At 48.0% G+C, this 20,468-nt stretch overlaps 1 protein-coding gene across 7 annotated transcripts in view; it reads right to left on the bottom strand.

Annotated features, from left to right (window-relative positions):
• The window catches only part of MGA (MAX dimerization protein MGA), a 100,635-nt gene that overhangs the window by 54,249 nt on the left and 25,918 nt on the right, over positions 1-20,468 (bottom strand). For all 7 annotated transcript variants that reach the window (XM_030559542.1, XM_030559538.1, XM_030559544.1 and 4 more), the window contains 7 exons: positions 18,099-19,026; positions 17,641-17,728; positions 17,349-17,444; positions 5,531-5,662; positions 4,776-4,874; positions 3,164-3,813; positions 779-1,139 (listed from right to left, as the gene is read on the bottom strand). In XM_030559542.1, coding sequence (XP_030415402.1) covers positions 779-1,139; positions 3,164-3,813; positions 4,776-4,874; positions 5,531-5,662; positions 17,349-17,444; positions 17,641-17,728; positions 18,099-19,026 — 2,354 coding nt within the window. The remainder of the gene's footprint in view (positions 1-778; positions 1,140-3,163; positions 3,814-4,775; positions 4,875-5,530; positions 5,663-17,348; positions 17,445-17,640; positions 17,729-18,098; positions 19,027-20,468) is intronic.

Raw genomic sequence — 20,468 nt, 5'->3', positions numbered from 1 at the left:
ATTTTCTATGGTGTTGTGTAATAAAATCAAGACACCCAAGACTTTATGATGTTTCTCTGCAGTGTGAGAATCATATTCATTCTATAAATCAAACTGACTGGAAAATGATGAGAGAATGCCATCAATATTTTAGAGTAAGAACAAAGTATAGTCCACATCGATTTCAACCTCTCTTTAGTGGTTAATACATTACTGACAGATGTCATCTTATTTCCCCGAGTACACATCAGGGGCCAGCCCCTCAGCTGGTATAGAAGTCAGCATAGCTCCACTAACTTCAATGAAGCTAAGACAATTAACATCAGCTGAAGATATGGCCCTAGATGTTCAGTTGTTGTGAGAGGGATTAATGAAATATGGGGCAAAGCAAACAAGGGAGTGAATAATACTGAAGTCCCAAATTACATAATGATCAACCTGTTGTGACTCATCTCCTAGGCCTTTGAACTGATTTAGGAAGATAATCAAATGACAGACTTTTTACAAGTACCTTGAATGATACCTGGCTATATTACAAATCATAAACACATAAAAAGTTCCAAAAATGTCAACCATGAAGTTAAATGAATGGCAGATTTCTAAAATATCAATAAAGATTTGCTTCTAGTTAGTTTCTGGCAAAGTACGTGGAAGTTGCATGTACAGAAATCTCTTAGAACTCACCCTACTTTCTTGATTCAGCAATGTACTTGCTATAAATTCAGCATAAAAATCTCATGAAAAAGCACATGGCTTTGAAATTGCTTTGAGTGATCACTCTGCCATTAGTAATACTCACTGTATTCCACCTTCTTTCTCCTCCTCCTATCTTTCTGTTTCAGCTCATCTTCCTGCCCATCAACCTCTTCTTCCAAATCCTCCTCTTCCTGCTGATCTTCCCCTTGTGGCCCATAGACTATAAGGCTTCCACGCACAGCTTTCTTCAGGATTTTCTTGTGTTTGGATCCTCCCTTTACTAGTAACACCCTTCTTTTCAAGCAAGTGCAGCCAAACATACAGTCAGGCCTGCGACAATGGGTAGGCTGACGCTTTTCCAGTGCTAGACTAGCACAGATACAACCCAGACGGCAGAAATCATTGTTGCAAGGTGGTGCTCGCCTTCTGATTATTTTGTGGATCGGTTTATTTTTAAGAGAAGCCTAAAGTTTAAAAAAATATATACATATACATCTGAAATTCTACTGAGATAAAAAACATGCATGCATACATGATCTGCATACATAATCAATGCCACCCCACAATTTACATGAGGTACAGAATTTGCATTTGAAACTGAATGACAGAACAAAGAATGGTGTCTTAAAGGAGATGGCCGGCCCATCCCGCCCTGTTTGACAGGTCTGGTTCTGCCTTTGAGCAAGCTGCCATCAGGAGAAGACCAACTGTAAGGAAGCTGCGGACTTGCCCTGCGCAGAAAAATTTGAAATTTACATTGAATGACAGGACAGAGGACAGCTGCACTAAAAGTTGCTGTGAGGTCATGTCACCTGATGTTCTATAGTGGGTAATCCGGGAAGCAGAAGAGCTAAGATTCATACTTAATGATTAGGGCACTACCAAATTAATGGTCATTTTGGTCAATTTCACTGTCATATGACTTTAAAAATAATAAATTTCATGATTTCAGCTATTTAAAGCTAAGATTTCACAGTATTGTAATTGTAGGGGTCCTGATCCAAAAAATGAGTTGTGGGGGGGAGGGGAAAGGGTTGCAAGATTATTGTAGGGAGGATTGAGGTACTGCTATGCTTACTTCTGCGCTGCTGCTGGCAGTGGCTCTGGCCTGCACAGCTGGGCAGCTGGAGAGCGATGGCTGTTGGCCAGGAGCTCAGCTTTGAAGGCAGAGCCACCGCCAGTAGCAGCACAGAAGTAAGGATGGCATGGTATGGTATTGCCACTGTTACTTCTGCACTGCTACCTGCAGAGCGGGGCCCTCAGTCAGCAACCACCACTCTCTAGCCACTCAGCTCTGAAGGAAGCAGCGCAGAAGTAAGAGTGGCAATACTGTGACCCCTCTTAAATAAACTTGTGACCCCCCTGCAAATCCCTTTTGGGTCATGACCCCGAATTTGAGAAACATTAGTCTCCCCCATGAAATCTATATAGTATAGGGTAAAAAAATACAAAATACCAGATTTCACGGGAGACCAGATTTCACAGTCCATGCAGCATTTTTCATGGCCATGAACTTGGTAGGGCCCTATTAATAATACACCTAGGAATTGACATAAGCAGGACTTATTTTCAATTAATTACATTAAAGCAATGTCAATTTTGTGCAAAGTTAAAAAAAAAATCAGGAAATGCCAAGTTACCATGTACCTGTATGTTTTATGGTACATGGTTAACAAAATTAACAGACTATATTAAAATACATATCAAAATTCTATGTTTATATAACATTGTTTGCACACTTAAAATTACAAGATGTACAAAAGTTATGATTCCTAGAGCAACATTAACTTCTTTTCTTTCTTTTATATGTATCTTTTCTCATGCTAGGTGTCTTGCAACTGTCACTTATACGGGGCAGACTGTAGGCTTTCACTCTATTCCAGGTGGGTAGTGCCTCTTGCCAATGCCATTGGCAAATCCAACACCATTATTGGCAATGTAGGTCCCAGAATAGCAGAAATACTATTTAACAAAAAGAGATGGCTTCCCTGGGTTAGAAATTCTTCTTGAAGAGGACAAAAGTGTCTTCACTGGGGAGTCCTGATTAAGAAAATTATATTGTATCAACAATTTTTAATTCAAATTATAGCTATTGCTACAATAGAAACATGAGGCCAAGACAAGAAGTTAATAGTGTGGATGAGGGTGGGGACTGCCAATAGAACTATACACTTTTGCTGGGTAACTGTTCTTCTGAAATGGCAAACCCCTTCCTCCTTTACAGTACAAGTCAGTGAATAGAGTCAGAAGCTCAACTGTATTATTTCCAACTGTCTAAATTCCCTGGTACAGAAAGACAAATTAAGAAAACATTTTCTTGACTTTTTCTATAGAGCAATACATCTAATTGGTAAGAAAAAGTGATCCCTCACCCTGTATATTTTTATTAGCATCGTTATCTCTTTCTTAAACCTTAGCTATGAAGCACTGGAGTGCAGAAGTAGTAGGTATGATAGGGAAAGGAAGAGAGGCAATTACAGTAGCTTACCTGAGCAGTGAGCAGAGTTGCCAGGGATATGTCTGCTCGTTCTTCTGTGATGTAGGTCCGCGGTTTTCCATCCCACAATGCACAGTCCTCTAAATCCATCAACTTCACCTGAGACTTAGACAAACCTGGTGGGCGAGTAGCCTGTTGTTGCTGGTGTGCCTGACGCAGACTGATCTGCTTTGGCAACATGTTTTCATCTAGAGCTGGCACCATAAAATTATCCACCTGATTAGCCATGTTGCTACTTGGCAGAGACTTAGTGACCTTCTCCCCTGGGACTGAAAAGCTGTGTTTCTGCTTTAATATAACAGGTGAAGGAAGAATGGGTTTGTAGGATGGTTTTACTCGGGTCTTTGAAGCTGTCTGTTTATTCTGAGTTTTCATCTTCCTAGAGGCAGAAGACACAGAGAGAGGCTTGAAAGTATAAGAGGTGGATGGAGTGCTGGTGGACTGCTTCTTTAGAACACTGTCTAGTGTTCGTACATAGCTAGTGCTCTTGGTTGGAAGCTGATAAACCACAGGAGAAGTGGAAGTGCTAGAAGAGAATCCCATGCTTGTTTCCATCAGCTTCCCTTCGTTTTCCAGGTATTCATCCAGCTTGTCGCTGCAGAAAGCAGAGCGATTCTTCAAAGAGCCCTCTGAACCACTACCTGAATAAATATGGAATCCAAATACACAGGAAATAACTCCAGAGAAAGTACACTGCCAGTTCTCCTAATAAGTAGAGTCAACAGAGAACAGTAATTTCTTTACCTTTCCAAAACTTCTATACAACATTTGGGTATGAAATGAGTGATCGTAGCACAGCACGCATGCCAAATATGGCCACTCAGTTCAGCAATGCACCTAGCAGCCACTGGAATCTTTGATATGGATGGGTGGCTCATAGAAGTTACAAGTCTCAGGGTGCAGTGTTCCATCTCACTCTGAATGGGCAACTATGAAGACCTATCTGGAGCACTACAAACTAGGACAGGTAGCCCAAGCTACACCTTTGCATTAAAAAAGATTAAAGTGGTTGCAGTCTAACTACAGTTTATTTAAATTCAGTGTAGCCGTCTGGCTCCTGGCAAGTTGCCAAAAGCGGCTTCCTGTTAGGCAAAGGTTGGGTTACCCTCAATGTATGAAGTATCTACTCCCATTAAAATTTTAACTATACTAAAAAAAATTGCCCATTCATCCCCCAAAAGACAGTCTAAAGCAGTACTGAAGATAAAGAGTTCCCACACTTCTCCAAACAAGGGTTGCTTATATAGAGTCCAAAATGGATCAGTAATAACAAACCTATTTCAGTTAGCTTTTGCCCTTTCTCAGCAGTCATTTGTATAAAATTAAAAAAAAAAAACCAAAAACACACTTCTATTCTATTTCAAAGTAGAATAAATAACAATGGAAAAATAAAATCTCTCCCCTCCCACGAAACCCCATTCAGACCTTTGAAATCTGTACCAATGAAATCACAATAACCAGGGGTTCTTTACTCATGACCACTTCTGCTCCAAAAATTTCACTAATAATTAAAATAAAGCAGTAAGTAAATTGAAAGGATCTGTTTCTAGGACAGAAAAAGGACCACATTCATCACAAGGAAACACTCTTTTCTACCTCTTACCTTCATTTCTAGAAGCACCATGAAACTTCCCTCGCCAGCCCTTGATCTTGGTGAAATCATTCGTTTTCCCTGTCCTGGAAACAAAGGGAAACCCAGAATCTGGAAAGAAAACAAGCCAGGCTCAACCTTATCAACCCAGGTGCAAAAACAACATTACACATGAATGAATAATGATCCTCTACACGTGGAACAACACCACTTCTAACTCAGCCCCCTAATAACATGGAAGTCTAACTGACTGACTACCGCACCCTAAAGCAAAGTAACAGGAAAAAAAAGGCTTAGAATGGACATTTGGGGCCTCAGTTTCAGCGGTTAGGTCTATATGAAATACCATCAATACTGTATACACAAATGACTCCATGCATACATGCAACCTGGAAATTTTCTTTGCGCTCATGGCTATATGCGTCCATTAGGGAAAACCCAATTTTATACACATACATGTGTGCGTGCACTAGGTAGGTGTACAGCTGCATGCCAATGCCATTACTGAATATCAGAGCCTGACAGTCACACAGCAGACCCCTTGTTCAAGAAGTACATAGTAATTTAACAGCAAGTTTATGATACATGGCTTTCATATAAAGATTCCTCATTAAAACAAAAAATTCCTATGCATTACCTTCTCGTCACTGATATTCAACTTTATTTAAAACACCTACTCCACATACACAACTAACCCCACCCCTTCCAACCCTCAACAATAATGCTGAAGGAATAAATAATGTATTCTGAAAGCACTGTTTACCTACCCGAACAGCCAGGAACGACTCTTGGGTAGTTCCACAAAGAGTAGTTTTTTGAGTAGGAAAGCGGGAGCTGCACACCCAAATATTTCAGGTCAATGCTCATTGTTGGGTCCACAGAGTTCAACTTCAGTCCCACTGCAAGAAACAAATACCAGTGAAAATCACACAGCCATGCAAACTATGTTAGCAAAAAGAAGCAGCAAATCTTTTAAGAAGATACATTTCTCAACTTCTAAAGTAATTTTTTATTACTTGTATAAGAGTTTGCATTCATTCTGTGTTTTAACAGGTTTGAAAACAGAAAAAAGAATGGCCAGGGGTTCCAGTTTCCCACCAGACTTCAACTCCTATGCAATTTACATACTACAGTATCTGAGATCATACTACCCTATTAAGATATGCTTGGGATGAGACAAAAAGGAAAAATCACTTCCATCTCTCTGTCCTGGATAGAATGTAAAGATCCCATTGCACTTTTTGAAAAAGAAGAAAGGGTTAACCTCTGTTCTCCTGGGCAACTTTCCTTATCTCAAAAACAGGTGCTAATATCCAAAAGCTGGGTGTAAAATATTGCTCAATTTTTAATTGGACACAGTATTCTTTATTTCTCATTTTAAAATTGTTACCTACTGTTGTTGTCCACCACTGAACAGCTGTAGTGGGTGAAGTGGTTCCTGAATACCGTATTTATTTTATATCAATTTACTTACACACACTAACATGTTTTTTGGAAGAAAAAGTTCTATACAATGGAATTAACGATTATGGATATTGTTTTTACATATTCAGTCACTGCACAATCAGTATCTTATTCATGGAATTCTCATTCTTTTGTAAAGTATTATGGAATACTGTTACTTTGAGAAGCACTGTATAAAAATAAACTTTCTTAGTGCTTGTCTACATTATCTGCTGTATCGAGGGGCAGCGCTCGATCCAGTGGGGGTTGATTTATCACATTTAGTCTAGATGCGATAAATCGACTGCTGAGTGCTCTCCCGTCGACTCCAGTACTCCACCAGGGCAAGAGAGTCAGGCGGAATCAATGGGAGACCGTCAGCCATCGACTTACTGCAGTAGATCTATGTACGTCAACTTCAGCTATGTTATTCACGTAGCTGAAGTGTGTAGCTTATATCGATCCACCCCAGTGTAGACCAGGCCTTAGTAACTGAGCAGAAAAACAAAGTAAAAGAAGTAACAATTGTATAGAATAAGTCAACAGAGCAAGCTGCTAGGTACAAAGGAATTTCTAGACTCTTATCCGCTTTCATTCCCCATGTGCTTTTCCTTTGAGGAAGCTTGCAATGTTTGGTATAAAATAAAGGTATACCAATCATAATATTCACTCCCTCTCAATTTAAGCAGCAGAAGGGGGATACTAAGTGAATAAGTTGATCAATAAAATGGTTCATCTGGAATCGTACAGCTGAACAATTTAGGATCTAGGTAATAAAAGTTATATTTCGTATATGCATGATTATTAAATTTGAAAGTGTACATATTGTGCTGTGGAATTTTTTTTCTGAGAAGCCCCAGACTGAACAAGTTTGGGGAAAAGTCCCCATCTCATCCCAGAATACATCAATTCATGTCAAAATTGAAATGACAAGATGAATTTAAAAACAAAAACAACAACAAAACAGAACACAGAGTTTTCTTCAAGCCTCCCAATTAAGGAATCCCAAGCAAGATCTTTTCTTTATTTCATGTGTAACATTCATTTCCTCACATCCATGAAACTGACAGTCTGCATGAATCCTGAAGATTATTCATTGGTGGGATTGAGGTAATACCCAGAGAAAGAAGAGTTACTCTCCCTACAGTAACTGTGGTTCTTTGAGATGTTGTAGTCAAGTGTGGACCCCACTGCAGTTGCACGTGTACCACAATCACACTATCCGAGTCCTTTGAATAGCAGTGTACTTTAGGGCCATGTGTGTGCCTGTGCCTTGTTGCATGCCTGTGTAAAAACATAAAAGGCAATGGCCACCACCTTCCCTGAGTTCCCTCACAACCTGAAGCCAGTAACAGCTGAGGATTCCAAAAAGCAGGGATGAAGGATGGGTCATGAGATCCACACTGACTACAACATCTCAAAGAACCACAGTTGCAGTAGGGTAAGTAACCTTTCTCTCATCTTGAAGTATGTATGAGTGGATCCCACTATAGGTGACCAGCAAGCAATATCCTTTCAGGATGGTGGGAATAAGGCATTTCAGCTGTATCCAATAATATATGTAACTGAAGAATTGATCTCCCAAGCTTGGCATCAGACCTGGCTGCTAAGCCCAAAGTAAAATGATTGACAAGGTCAGTGGTCCACATTGCTGCTTTGCAGATTTCGGATATCAACACATTCCTGAAGCAGAAGAAAGATGTTGCTTGTAATCTGGTGGAGGGAGCCTTAATGTTGGATGGGAGAAGTACATCAGCCACCTGGTAACACAGTGAGCTGCACTGTGTTATCTATTTCTTAGTCTCTGTGAAGAGGTGGCCTGACCTTTAGAATGCCTGGCTATTGACAGAAATACACTGGGAGACCATACGAACAGTTTGGACACATCTAGCATATGCAGCTTCTCTTCTTCCAGTGTGGAATGTGGTTTTGGAAAGAAGATTGGTTTAGATTAAATTCTAAGACCACCTTGGGGATGAATTTTGGGTGAAGTTTTAGCACCACAATATCCCTATGGAATGTTGTATAGGAAGGTTCAGCCATAAGTGGCTGGCACTAACTCACTCCTCTAGCCAAAATGATAGTCACTACGATGCCTGTCTTTGGAGTGAGGAAGTATAGGGAACATTCTGGAAGAGGTCTAAGGGAAGCTTCATAAATCTAAGGAGGACTATGTTGAAGTCCCAGGCAGGAGTAGGTTCTGAGACTGGTTGGTAGGTATGTAATAGCCTTCTGAAAAACTTTGATAATGTTCAGTAAGAAAAGACCAAGCAAAATAATTTAGGTAAATGGCAAGCTGAAAATGATGCAAGGTGGATCTTAATAGAACTGAATGAAAGGCTAGTCTGTTTAAGTGCAATAGATAGTCAAGGATCATTAGTACTGAGGCCTGGACCAGGTCCAGGTTATGCTGGGCTGCCCATACAGAGAGGTTCCTCAGTTGAGATGAGTAAGTCTTCCTGGGCAGTCTCTTCCTGCTTTATATCAGGATTTCCTATAACTGTAAGGAGCAGCCTTGGTCTGTAATACTCAGCCAGGCAACAACCACACTGTCAGATGCAATGACTTCAGGTCTGGATGGAGTATCTGGCCATGGTGCTGTGAGATCAGATCTGGCCAATCTGGGAGCTGGATAGGTAGCAGAATGGATATTTGTAAGAGGTCTGTCAACCAAAACCATCTCAGCTATTAGGGCAATGTACTGAGGCGCCCTGGCTCCCCGCCGCGCCTGAGAGGGACGAGCCAGAACAGGTGCCTCCGTGGGCAGAGCCACGGCCACCTGTCCCCGCCCCCCAGAAGTCAAGGGGCGGGACAGGAAGTATAAAAGCCCGGACTCAGCGCTCAGTTGGCTGCAGACTGCCGGAGAGGACAGACGCTGGTGCCCGAGCTCCCGCCAGGCCCAGCCTGCCCCGTGCTCACTACCCGAAGGAACGCTGGCCTGAGCTTCCCCATGCCCAGTATCCCGAGGAGCTGCCTGAGCTTCCCCGTGCCCTGTATCCGGAAAAGCTGCCTGAGCTTCCCTACGCTCGGTATCCAGAGGAGCGGCCGGAGCTTCCCTATGCCCGGTATCTTGAGGAGCGGCTGGAGCTTCCCTACGCCCGGTATCCTGAGGAGCGGCTGGAGCTTCCCTACGCCCGGTATCCTGAGGAACCCATGGTCTGGGACCCGCCGGACGACGTCGGCGAAGGACAGGTACCTAGAAAGGGGGAGATTGGAAGTGGCCCGGGGGAAGCCGACCCCAGTCTGGCTCCAGGGGACCCTGAATCAATGTCAGTGTGTTGCGGACAGGATTCCCCACTGACTGCAGCGAATCCTTGCCGCTGTTAGGGCCCTGGGCTGGGACGCAGTGGAGTGGGAGGGCCTGCGTCCCCCCTGCCACCTCTCCAAGGGTGGCAGACTCCCCCTCCCCCTGGCCTGAGGCCTTTTGTGCTGTTTAACTCGCTGTTCAGCCCTTGCTTGAGGGTCTGACCCTTACCTGGGTTTGTTGCCCCGCTGAGCCAGGGTTGTGCTTTACAGACTGCTACCGTTCACTTGTTGCTCAGCCCCCTGCTGAAAGGCCTGAGCTTGAACTGTGTGCTGCCCCGCCCCGCCCAAGGGCCTGGGCTTATGTACTGTGTTGCTCAGCCCTGCTGAAAGGTCTGAGTCCGAACTGCTTATAGACTCTGTACTTACTCAGCCTTTGCTGAAGGGCCCTGAGCCTGAACGGCTTGTTGCCCCGCCCCTGCTCCAGGGCCGGGCTTATAGACCCTGTGTCAGCTCAGCCCCTGCTGACGGGTCTGGGCCCTGCATGGACTGCTGCCTGTAGGGAGGCGCCCTGGCTACCCGCTGCGCCTGAGAGGGACGAGCCCCAGCACCGGACCCTTACACGTGGTACCAGAAGTGGGGAGTTCCGCCCAGGATGTGGGCACGGACTCTTAACTCCGGTGAGAGGGGGGCTGCGGGAGAGAGAACTCCCTCCCCCGAGATGGATATGTCACAACTTGTTGCCCTTCTGACCGAGAACCAGGAGTGGCAGCAAGTGGCTCAGTCGCGGCAGCAAGAGGAGCAGCAGGCCGCCCAGCTCCAGCAGCAGCAGCTCCTTGAGCAGCTGGGGACTCAACAGCACCAGCTGATCCAGGACCTGGTCAAGCAGCATCAGGAGTTCCAGCTGCAATGCCTCCAGCAGCTCGCAGCAGAGCATGCCCCACAAGGAGGGACCCAGTTGAGAGGCACCGATGGGGCCCCGTGCCCCAGCCCACCGATCCCGCTGACAAAGATGGATCCCGGCAACGACCCCGAGGCCTTCCTCGTCACCTTCAAGTGGGTGGCGGTCGTCGCGGGGTGGAGCCCGGACCAATGGGTCTCCATCCTGGCCCCATATCTGACAGGAACGGCTCAGGCGGTCTACCGAGGCCTGTCTGCCGAGGCCGCCCAGGACTATAGTCAGGTGAAATCCGCTATCCTGGACGCCCTCGATGTGAGTCTGGAGACTTTCCGTCAGCGGTTCAGGAGCCTGACATACTCCACCGGGCCCAGCCTCGTATGGTGGCCCAGGAACTCTGGGAGGCCTGCCAGCGGTGGTTGCAGCCCGAACATCGAACGTCAGAGGAGCTAGCAGACCAGGTGATCCTGGAGCAATTCACCCATATCCTTCCGTAGCGAGGAAGGGCTTGGGTCCTCCGTCATAGACCGGCAACACTGACCACCGCTGTCACCCTGATGGAGGACTTCCTAGCGGCGGAAGCACCAGTGGGCCCAGCTGGTCGAGCAACCCCACCAGGGACGGAACGCCCAAACCCCGAGAAGAAGGCGATACCCACCCAGGCTGCAGCACCACCCATACGGCCGGCCCAAGCCCCGACTCCCGCACCCCAGAAGATGCGCTGGAGCCCTCCTAGGGACTCTCCCAGGACCTGGCCCCAATCGGAACGAATCGACCTGGGGCCCGGTTTCTCCTGTGACGAGAAGGACATCTCCAGCGGGACTGCCCCCGACTGGAGTGCATCTTTGGCCAAGTCTGTTCCGGGGAGGCTTGTGCTCGTCACCCACGGACAGCCAAGATTACTGTGCCCGTGGTTGCTGAGGGGTACCCAACCGTGGCCCTCAACTCAGGCTGCGGACGGACATTGATCCGCAAACACTTAGGTCCCCAGGCGGATGCACGCCTGGGGGAAATCCACCTGCAATGCATCCACGGCGACATACGGCCTTACCCCAGCGCCCGGGCCCAATTGACGATAGACGGGGTTACCTGACGGATGGTAGTAGGTCTCGCACCCAGGCTGGCATATCTGGTGATCATGCGCTGGGACTGGCCCGAGTTTCCGGCCTTCCTACGCCAACGTACTGGAGGTGGCCCGGGCCCCGTATCAGCCTTGGAGGGGGAGAGCCCAGAAACGGGGGAAGATGAGCGGGAGGCCCCAGAAACTGAGGAGGATGAGCAGGAAACACCTTACCCCCCGTCGAGATAAAGGATGGGGAGGATGCTTCCCGGGGGAGGTGGGGGATCCCTCGGCCCCCACGGAATTCTGTCGGGATCAAAGAGCTGCGGGGCATATGAGCAGCTGGCCGCGGTGGATGGGACCATCCTCGATCCGCGTCGGGCAGCCCAGTGGCCGCACTTTGAATTGCGACAAGACCGCCTGTATCGGGTTGAGAGGGACCCGCACACCAGGGAGCCCCGGACTCAACTCCTCGTGCCCCGATGTAATCGACGGGCGGTCATGAAACTGGCCCATGATGTCCCGTCTGCCGGGCATCTGGGTCCCGAGAAGACCCTAGCCAGAATACTGGAACGCTTCTTTTGGCCGGGTATACACTGGGAGGTAAAGGGCTATTGTAACTCCTGCCCGGATTGCCAGTTGACCGTCCCGGCAAGAACTCCCAAGGCGCAACTGGTCCCGATGCCACTAAATCGAGGCCCCTTTCGAGCGTGTGGCCATGGATCTGGTGGGACCCCTCCTCAAGAGTGTTGCGGGGTTCCAGTACATCCTAGTGATGCTGGACTATGCCACCCGGTTCCCCGAAGCGATTCCGCTCCGTAACATCACTGCCCGCACCATTGCAGGCGAACTGGTGAAGGTCTTCGCCCGTGTCAGCTTGCTTCAGGAGATCCTCATGGACCAGGGGACCAACTTCACCTCGCGGCTGTTGCAGCAGGTGTGTGGACTCCTGGGGATCAAGCAGCTGCGGACATCAGTGTATCATCCCCAAACTGATGGGTTGGTCGAGAGGTTCAATCGAACCCTGAAGGACATGTTGCTGAAATTCCCCTCGGAGGGCCTCCGCCGATGGGACCAGCTACTCCTGCCCTTGCTCTTGGCGGTATGAGAGGTCCCCCAGTCATCAACCAAGTTCTCGCCTTTTGAACTATTGTATGGCCACCGACCCCGGGGCCTCTTGGACCTGATGAGGGAAACCTGGGAGCAAACCCCATCACCCACCCAGGGTCTCCTAAAATATGTGATCCAGCTCCAGGAACGTCTTAAACAGGTTGGGACCCTGGCGCGAGCAAACTTGAAAGCCGCCCAAGAAACGCAGGCCCAGACGTACAACCGGGACGCACGAACCCGCGACTTTCAACCTGGAGACCGGGTCTTACTCCTCCTCCCCTCCAGTGAGTCCAAGATCCTGGCTTGATGGCAGGGCCCTTATGAGATGATTCGAAAGATGGGCCTTGTTACTTATGAGATTCGTCAGCCTAACCGGCGGAAAAAGGTCCAGCGGTACCACGTCAACCTCCTCAAGCCGTGGCGGGAACAAAAAGTCTGTTGATCAATCCCTATCCACCAGAACCCGATCTCAGGCCCCAGGTAAACCCTACTGAAGACCCTGAGGGACCCCAGCTTGGGGAGACGCTGACGGAAGAACAGCTCGAGCAAACCCGCTGCCTCCTTCCAGCATTCCCCCGTACCTTTACGGCCCAGCCGGGATATACCTCCCTGGTATATCATCGAATTCAGACTGAGCTGGTGGTGGTGATCTGGGCCGTGATCAGGCCCCTGCCGTATCACCAGAAGTGGATCATTGATGAGGAAGTGCGGGTTATGCTAGACTTAGGAGAGATCGAACCTTTGCAAAGCGAGTGGCATAGCCCAGTCGTCCTGGTGCCAAAGCCCAATGGCTTCCAGTGGTTTTGTATTGACTTTAGGCGCATTAACGCCATCTCCAAGTCAACGCCTATCCCATGCCTCGAATAGATGAGCTGCTGGCCCGGTTAGGAGAGGCCCGCTATATCACCACCCTGTACTTAAGCAAGGGATATTGGCAGATCCCCCTGGAACCAGCCTCCAGGGAGAAGACTGCGTTCGCCACTCCGACCGGCTTATACCAATTCACGCGGATGCCTTTCGGCCTTTATGGGGCACCCGCCACGTTTCAGCGTTTGATGGACCGCCTCCTCCAACCGCATCAGGACTACGCTGCAGCCTATCTAGATGACGTAGCCATCTACAGTGGGCAGTGGAAAACCCACCTAGAAAAGGTCGCCGCAGTCCTAAGGTCCCTGCGGACGGCCGGGTTAACGGCCAACCCTAAGAAGTGCTGCATCAGCTGGCGTGAGACCACCTATTTGGGGTATACCGTTGGAAATGGGCAAGTGAAACCTCTCGTGAACAAGGTTCAGACCATTGCAGCCTGTCCGCCGCCGACCACGAAACGCCAAGTCCGCCGGTTTTTGGGGCTGGTGGGATATTATCGATGGTTCATTCCCCCGTTCGCAGCGATGGCCGCCCCCTTGACAAGACTCCTCATCAAGGACAGCCCGCGACAAGTACGCTGGACCCCCGAATGTCACGAGGCGTTCCAGTCACTTAAGGCAAGCCTCTGCAGTAAGCCGGTCTTATTTAGCCCTGACTTCAATCGACCATTCATCCTGCAGACAGACGTGTCAGAGGTAGGGCTTGGAGCTGTCTTCTCACAGGAGGTGGATGGGGAGGAGCATCCGGTCCTCTACATCAGCCGGAAGCTGTTCCCCAGAGAGAAAAACTATGCAGGTGGTCAAAAAGGAAGCCCTCGCGGCGAAGTGGGCCTGTGACGCCCTGCGTTACTACCTCCTTGGGGCCCCGTTCACCTTGGTCACTGACCACTCCACCCTTCAATGGTTGTGCCGCATGAAGGACCACAACATGCAACTCCAGCGGTGGTACTTGGCCCTGCAGCCATATGCCCTCACTGTTCGCCACAGGGCTGGGAAGGACCACGCCAACGCGGACTTCCTTTCTCGCCTGGGAGGTATGGACGAGCCTGGCCCCGTTGCCCGGGAGCCACTCTTGAGGGGTGTGTGTGTAGGGAGGCGACCTGGCTCCCCGCCGCACCTGAGAGGGACGAGCCAGAACAGATGCCTCCGTGGGCAGAGCCACCGCAGCCTGTCCCCGCCCCCCAGAAGTCAAGGGGCGGGACAGGAAGTATATAATGCCAGAGAGGACAGACGCTGCTGCCCAAGCTCCCGCCGGGCCCAGCCTGCCCCGTGCACACTACCTGGAGGAGCGCTGGCCTGACCTGCCTCATGCCCGGAGGAATGCTGGCCTGAACTTCCCCGTGCCCGGTATCCCGAGGAGCTGCCTGAGCTTCCCCGTGCCCGGTATCCGGAGAAGCTGCCTGAGCTTCCCTACGCTCGGTATCCGGAGGAGCTGCCTGACCTTCCCTATGCCCGGTATCCTGAGGAACCCATGGTCTGGGACCCGCTGGCGAAGGACAGGTACCTAGACAGGGGGAGACTGAAAGTGGCCCGGGGGAAGCTGACCCCAGTCTGGCTCCAGGGGACCCTGAACCAATGTCAGTGTGTTGCGGACAGGATTCCCCACTGACTGCAGCGAACCCTTGCTGTTGCTAGGGCCCCGGGCTGGGACGCAGCGGAGTGGGAGGGCCTGCGTCCCCCCTGCCACCTCTCCAAGGCTGGCAGACTCCCCCTCCCCCTGGCCTGAGGAGGCCTCTTGTGCCGTTTAACTCGGTGTTCAGCCCCTGCTTGAGGGTCTGACCCTTACCTGGGTTTGTTGCCCCGCTGAGCCAGGGCTTGGGCTTTACAGACTGCTACCGTTCACTTGTTGCTCAGCCCCTGCTGAAAGGCCTGAGCCTAACTGCTTGTTGCCCCGCCCTACCCAAGGGCCTGGGCTGTAGACTTTGTATTCGCTCAGCCCTGCTGGAAGGCCTGAGCTGTGAGCTGCTTTCTGCCCTGCCCCACCCAAGGGCCGGGCTTATGTACTGTGTTGCTCAGCCCTGCTGAAAGGTCTGAGCCCAAACTGCTTATAGACTCTGTACTTACTCAGCCCTTGCTGAAGGGCCCTGAGCCTGAACGGCTTGTTGCCCCGCCCCTGCTCCAGGGCTGGGCTTATAGACCCTGTGTCAGCTCAGCCCCTGCTGACGGGTCTGGGCCCTGCATGGACTGCTGCCTGTAGGGAGGCGCCCTGGCTACCCGCTGCGCCTGAGAGGGACGAGCCCCAGCACCAGACCCTTACAGGCAACAAAAAGATAGCTGTGTATTGTTTGATTTTGAGTGTTACGCTGGGATACAGAAGTTCTTGGGATCACTGCAGAAAGAAAGCATGCAGTAGCGACCCCCGGCTTCTGCCTGGTCTGGAACAAATCATCTGGCACTTGATGTTGGTGGCAAACAAGCTTATCATAGGGATCCCCCAACAAAGGAATATCAGCTCTATAAAAGACCTCCGCAGCGATCACTCATGTGGCAAACAGATTACCTGCCAGGTTGTTGATGACACCCAAGAGGTGAAGAATGAATAGTTTATCATTTGTTGGTGTGACCCTGTCCAGTGCTTAACAGTTTCCAGACAGACGGGAGGCCAAATGTGCACTCCCTTGGTTGTTTACACAGTGCATCACATACATGTAATCTGCCAAGATCTGCACAGTATAGTTTTGAAGAAGAGATAGGAAGACCATGCAGGATAGCCTGAGGACTCTGAGCTCCAGGACACTGACATAGCGTCCCAGGTCTTCAGGAATCAGGTCCCTTGTATTTGTAGACAGCTCAGGTGGACTCTCCAACCTGTCCCTGAGACATCTGTGGTTAAAGTCATTATCAGGGAGGGAGCAAAGAACAGTACCCTTCCATGCACTTTTTTGGGTTCCTTCCACTACCTCAGTTCTGAGATGACAGGATGAAATTGCAACCTTCTTGTTCATCTGGTGCATTGCTGGGAAATAGATTCACCAGAGCCAGAGTTGAGGGGACTACTGGTGAAGTCTGGCAAGCAGCAACACATACGTGCTTGCTACATAGGGCCTAGCAGACCCAGACACATCCATACCATTGCAATCAGGAATAATTCTAACCTAAGAAATAGCAACTGCATCGACAGGAACCTGTCATTTGGAAGGTATGCTCTTGCTAACCCGAGTTGTTCAATACTCTTATGAACTCAGTCTGTGATGGGATAAGATGATTTTTTGTAGTTCACCAAGAGGCCTTGCTGAGAGAATAAAGACGACTTATTTCAGGCTTGCTGCCATGTCCTGCTGAGATCTGCCCCCCGCCCCCCCAATCCCAACTGATCATCCAGGTAAGGGTATTCATGAATGTCTTTCCTTCTAAGATGTGCTACTACTACCTTTGGACACTTCATGAAGATATTTGGTGCCATGGAGAGTTTGAATGGCAATATTTTCCACTTGTAATGCAGCCTCTAAGAAGGAAGTGGGTTAGCCAAAGAGTTGGGAAATGGGCATCCCCTAAAGCACTCGGGCCTCTTTCTTTGTGATTATTCTGGCTGTTAACTCTAGGAGTAAGATAATGTCCTCTGTCTCTGCTGGGGCTAGTACCCGTATGTTTTTCTATAGGGTGTCAGTATGTGGTCTTTGAGGAAATTGAATACTGTTCTCTGGCTGAAGTGCTCCATCAGTGACTGCTCCCTTCTGGTTTTGGAATAAATGAATCTCACTACCCCAGGCAGTAAAGGGAAACTGAAGGAGGGCAGCTGCACCTCTGCCATTTATGCCCTCACACAGACACAAGAGGAAGCATCAGTGGCCACATCAGACACTTCTGTTCAAAAGTCTCTGATTCCATTCACATGGGCACCTACAGTGGGATCCACAGTGAAACATACTTGAAGAACCAGCCAAACTCAGGTCCCCACTGTGGTAGGCACAGTATTAAAACACAGTAGGAAACAATTCCTGCTCCAGAGAGCTTTACACATATACCTTCCTGGAGACTAGGATGTATCACTTGCTTATGCCTCAAGGACTTCAGATCTTCCAAGAGTTCTTTCTCCAACAAGCGTATTCTTGCTCGACAACCTGCTCAGAGAATGAAAGGTATTATTGTGTATGCAATGAGACAGCACATGCTATGCAAAATTTTGATACACTGTTTATTTAAATAATTATCTCCCACTGTGTCCTTACAACTTCTTTTATCAAGGCCAAACCACACAAATTCCACCCATCTTTTAAATAAAAAAAAAAAAAAAAAAAAAAAAAAGTTGAGTGTTACCTGGATCGCTTGTAGCTAGCAAAGAAGTCTGCAGATTCTGTGATTCTTCTCCTCCAACTCTATCAACAGTGTGAATGTCAAGAGCTTCCTACATGCAAAAAGAGCCTCACATAAATGTAAAATGCTTTAAACTCAAATGTTCATCTTGACACAAGCTAGATAACCTGTTTTAATGATATGGCTATTAGACTGGCCTAATAATAATGCTTTACATAACTATGCACCAAACTCCAGATCCCAATCACTCATTCTTTCTGAGCCAGTGAGAACCAAGAGTGCTATGAAGGCAGCAAACGCAGACAGTGCTACAACTACAAATTTTTAAAATAACTTTTTCAGGGATTCCAAAGGAGAAATGTATTATTTTCAGCTTGTGACCACTGAGAAGCTAAGTTAAGCCACTGCTCTTTTTGAGCATATTAAGTTTTATTGAGGACATGGAAGAAAGAGTGATTTACCTTGGATGCAAAGGACACAAAGAGGACTCCATCCACATCCTCAAGATCTGGCTTAACATCTGGAAGGATACTCCCTGATCCCAGGGAGGCATTCTTGTTTGTCATTACATTCTTCCCTATGTTTTTAGGGGGTCGTCCAGCCTTGGAGATCTTTAGCTTTCGTGGCCTTCCTCTTCTACTTGGGCCTGATGACATAGGATTTTGATTAGTACCAGTACCCTTCTGGGACATGGGATTCCTTAGTACACCTGCTTTTTTTCTTCCAGCAACATCTTTGGCTGAAAAGGGGCCTCCTGTAGAGCTGCCAAGCTTGAAACTAGATGATTTAGATATGGTCCATGGTGACTCTTTGATGGAACAGTACTTCTGTGGCACTTTGTTTCCAGAGAACTGTTTTTTCACAGCTACTTCCTCAGTTTCCATGACTGTGTCTAAGCAAGAGTCCTTATGATTTTCAAAACAAACAGGAAAGGAGTCCAATATTGCACTCACTGGGGATTTATCCTTCTTACAGGAGGAAAGCATGGTCTGTGGCAGCTCAGAGATCTTTACCGTGCTCTTGGTGACTGCACAGGGCTCTAAATAGACTACAGGCATCTTCCCACTATCCAATTTTAACATTTTGGCTTTGGCAACACCTGAAGGGTTGGCCAGCATTCGTTTGGTGGGCCTGATTCCTGCATCTTTTCTGTCCATCTCACTGTGTTTTCTCAGTTGTTTCTCTAGTATGGGATCATCATCGCTATTGGAATATTCATCTGTTTCCTCATCTGTGTCTTCCTGCTTCACAGTTATTCCTTCAATGCACACACTTGATCCATAATCATAGTCATCTATTGGCTCCTCTTTAATGACTACATTGAAGTGTCCATTTGGGTCCAACGGGGATGCTACCCGGGAGCTGCTTTCATAACTGCTAGCGATGGGACTGGAGAAAATAAAGAAGAACTTTACCACACAGATGAAAGATACAAAATTCAAAAATCAGAAGATATCTTGTCATATCAATTGCATTTTCCTTCCCTAAAACAGATTCCTCAGTACTGCACAATAAATGATTATCACAGTAGGAAGATACTACTTTAGCAAGTGTGATAGACCCAGGACAGTTGGGCATAACAAAGTAGTAGAAGGAAGACATACTGGCCATTGGATAAGCAGTTTTCTGTTCCCTGACTGACAGAGCAGGGGCTGCTTCAGGCTAATGAGAACACCTGACTCCAATTGACCTGCTAAGAGTCAGGTGAGGTGTTAAGCACTTGACTCTAATTAAGGCCCCTCTGATGCTATAAAAGGGCTCACTCCAGTCAGGCCAAAGGGAGACAGAGGAGAGGAAGTAAGTGTGTGTTTGTGGAACTGGCAGCAAGAAGCATGCAAGAAGCTGACAGTGAGTAGCATACTGCTGGAGGACTGAGAAGTACAAGCATTATCAGACACCAGGAGGAAGGTCTGGTAGTGAGGCCAAAGAAGGTGTTGGGAGGAGGCCATGGGAAGTAGCCTAGGGAGTTACAGCTGTCGTGCAACTGTACCAGGAGGCACTCTAGACAGCTGCAGCCCACAGGGCCCTCGGCTGGAACTTGGAGTAGAGGGCAGGTCCAGGTTTCCCCCAACCCTCCCAACTCCTCATCAAACACAAGAGGAACTGAACTGCACTGTGGCTTCTACCAGAGGGGAAGGTCTCTGTGCTGTTTCCTGACCCACAGGTTAAATCTGTGAGGCGAGCAAATCCGCTAATAAGAGCAGTACCCACCAAGGTAGAGGAGGAACTTTGTCACACAGGACATTGCCCCCTATAAAATTCTCAGCCCTCTTTCAGAAGGGATTTCGGAACAACACTGAGGTCAGCTGATCTTGACAGTGACTTTAAAGCAACTGCTGCTAGTTAGAACAAGCTTTCATTTTTAGGGTAATAATTTGCATTCAAGAAACATTATTATGCCATCTCATGTTTTTTCCTCATATAGGCTCCAGAGAATATGATGATTTCTTATTTTAGATAGCAGGACTCTCTTCTCTCATATCAGAATCATATTTAAAAATAACTGGTATTCTAACATGTCCCATACGAAATCTCCCCACACATATGGAAGCCACTGAGCCAGATTCTGCTCTCAATTACTCCAGTGTAAATTCAGAGTAACTCCACTGATGTCAACTGACTTAGTCGGAGTTGAAATGGTATCAGTGAAAACAAAACTTGGCCACACATTAGAGAACTCCAACTGCAGATGCAATTTCACTCTTATAAATAGGCTGTTCTGGGAGGTAAATATTGGTTGCTTCCCTTCAATTTTGCTAACGCTATCAAAATTTGGCAGCCAGCCATGGAAAAGCAATGCACCTGAAAAATATAATGTGGAGATAGAAGTG

Source organism: Gopherus evgoodei, chromosome 4 (genome assembly GCF_007399415.2).
Source record: "Gopherus evgoodei ecotype Sinaloan lineage chromosome 4, rGopEvg1_v1.p, whole genome shotgun sequence".
Lineage (NCBI taxonomy): Eukaryota > Metazoa > Chordata > Testudines > Testudinidae > Gopherus > Gopherus evgoodei.
The sequence above is the reverse complement of the archived record's forward strand: the minus strand, read 5'-3'. Positions and strand labels throughout refer to the sequence as shown.